The sequence below is a fragment of the Trachymyrmex cornetzi genome, unplaced genomic scaffold (genome assembly GCF_001594075.2).
Source record: "Trachymyrmex cornetzi isolate Tcor2-1 unplaced genomic scaffold, Tcor1.1 scaffold2310, whole genome shotgun sequence".
In the NCBI taxonomy this organism is placed as follows: domain Eukaryota; kingdom Metazoa; phylum Arthropoda; class Insecta; order Hymenoptera; family Formicidae; genus Trachymyrmex; species Trachymyrmex cornetzi.
Window position 1 is genome coordinate 1 of NW_017296967.1, and position 1291 is coordinate 1291.

Here is a 1291-nt window from a genome sequence, read left to right on the forward strand (position 1 = left end):
TCAATAAAACGAGAGCGCTCAGCTCGAGTCGCGGTATGCTGAGCGTCTTAAGAGGGGCGACTTAATTTTTCGCGGCGAGTAGACAGACTTGAGAGTCAGTCTGAGTGCGAAGAACCCGAATGTATACGACGGCAGCGTAAACCCGATTCGAGGCATCCGCGAATCCATGTAATTCAAAGGCGAGGTCGGTACCTCGTCTACCGGTCCACCGAGGGATCCAGATGCTATTCAAATTATCTAAGTTATCGTAATACGCCACCCACCTGTGACCGAGTTCGTCAGGAAGGGGGGTATCCCAATCACACTTGACTAACCACAACTCCTGTAAGAGGATTTTTGCTACAATGACGACAGGGGCGGCCCAGCCGAGGGGGTCATATAACCGAGCGATGACCGAGAGGATGGAACGCTTCGTTGGAGTGACCGGTGACGAAGTATCCACCAGAAAACGAAAAGCGTCATCGTGGGGAAGCCACGAAATTCCGAGCACTTTAAGAGTCTCGTCTTGCAGGAGATGATTTCTCATGTCAGTTTGACTAGCAGCTAGATTACGAAGAAGGTCAAGCGAATTCGACGCCCATTTTCGCAACTGAAAGCCACCCCGTAGAAGTAGCGCTGTCAATTGTTCGCGACATTCAATTAGCGACGTGGCGTCGTCAGCGCCGAACAGAGTGTCGTCGACGTAGACGGAGTCGCGTAGTATCGGGACAGCCGCTGGATAGTCAGATCTCTCGTCCAGTGACAACTGCTTCAGAACGCGCATCGCTAGATAAGGAGCGGGAGCGAGTCCGTACGTCACTGTCAGGAGTCGGAAATGTGCGACCGGCTTGTCGCTGGACGGGCGCCAAAGAATACGTTGAAAATCGGCATCGAGCGGATTGACAAGAATTTGTCGGAACATCTTAGCGATATCCGCCGTATAGACGAAGCGCCACTGCCGCCAGCGGAGCAGGATAGCGGAAAGGTCCTGCTGTAACTTCGGCCCGACCAGTAGGTGATCGTTCAATGACGTACCGTTTGTCGTCTTGCACGAAGCGTTAAACACGACGCGTAATTTTGTGGTGCTGCTAGACTCACGCACAACTGGATGATGCGGAATATTCACGGGGTGAAGAGCGATGTCGCTAGGACGGTCGATGCCGGACGATCACGCTCATATGCCCCAAGGAGAGATATTCCGCCAAAAATTCCTGGTACTGCGCGGAGAGTTTCGCGTGCCGGCGCAGCCTCTTTTCCATCTTATCGTAGAGTGTTATAGCAATAGGCAGCGAATCGCCTATGTCGATCGGGG

The 1291-nt window shown here is 53.0% G+C and overlaps 1 protein-coding gene across 1 annotated transcript; it reads right to left on the reverse strand.

Moving 5' to 3' along the window:
- Positions 1–61: 61 nt before the first annotated feature.
- LOC108760980 (uncharacterized) lies at positions 62–901 on the reverse strand. Its single transcript, XM_018507306.1, has one exon. The coding sequence runs from the start codon at positions 899–901 to the stop codon at positions 62–64; it is 840 nt and encodes a 279-aa protein (XP_018362808.1).
- Between the last annotated feature and the right edge of the window lie 390 nt (positions 902–1291).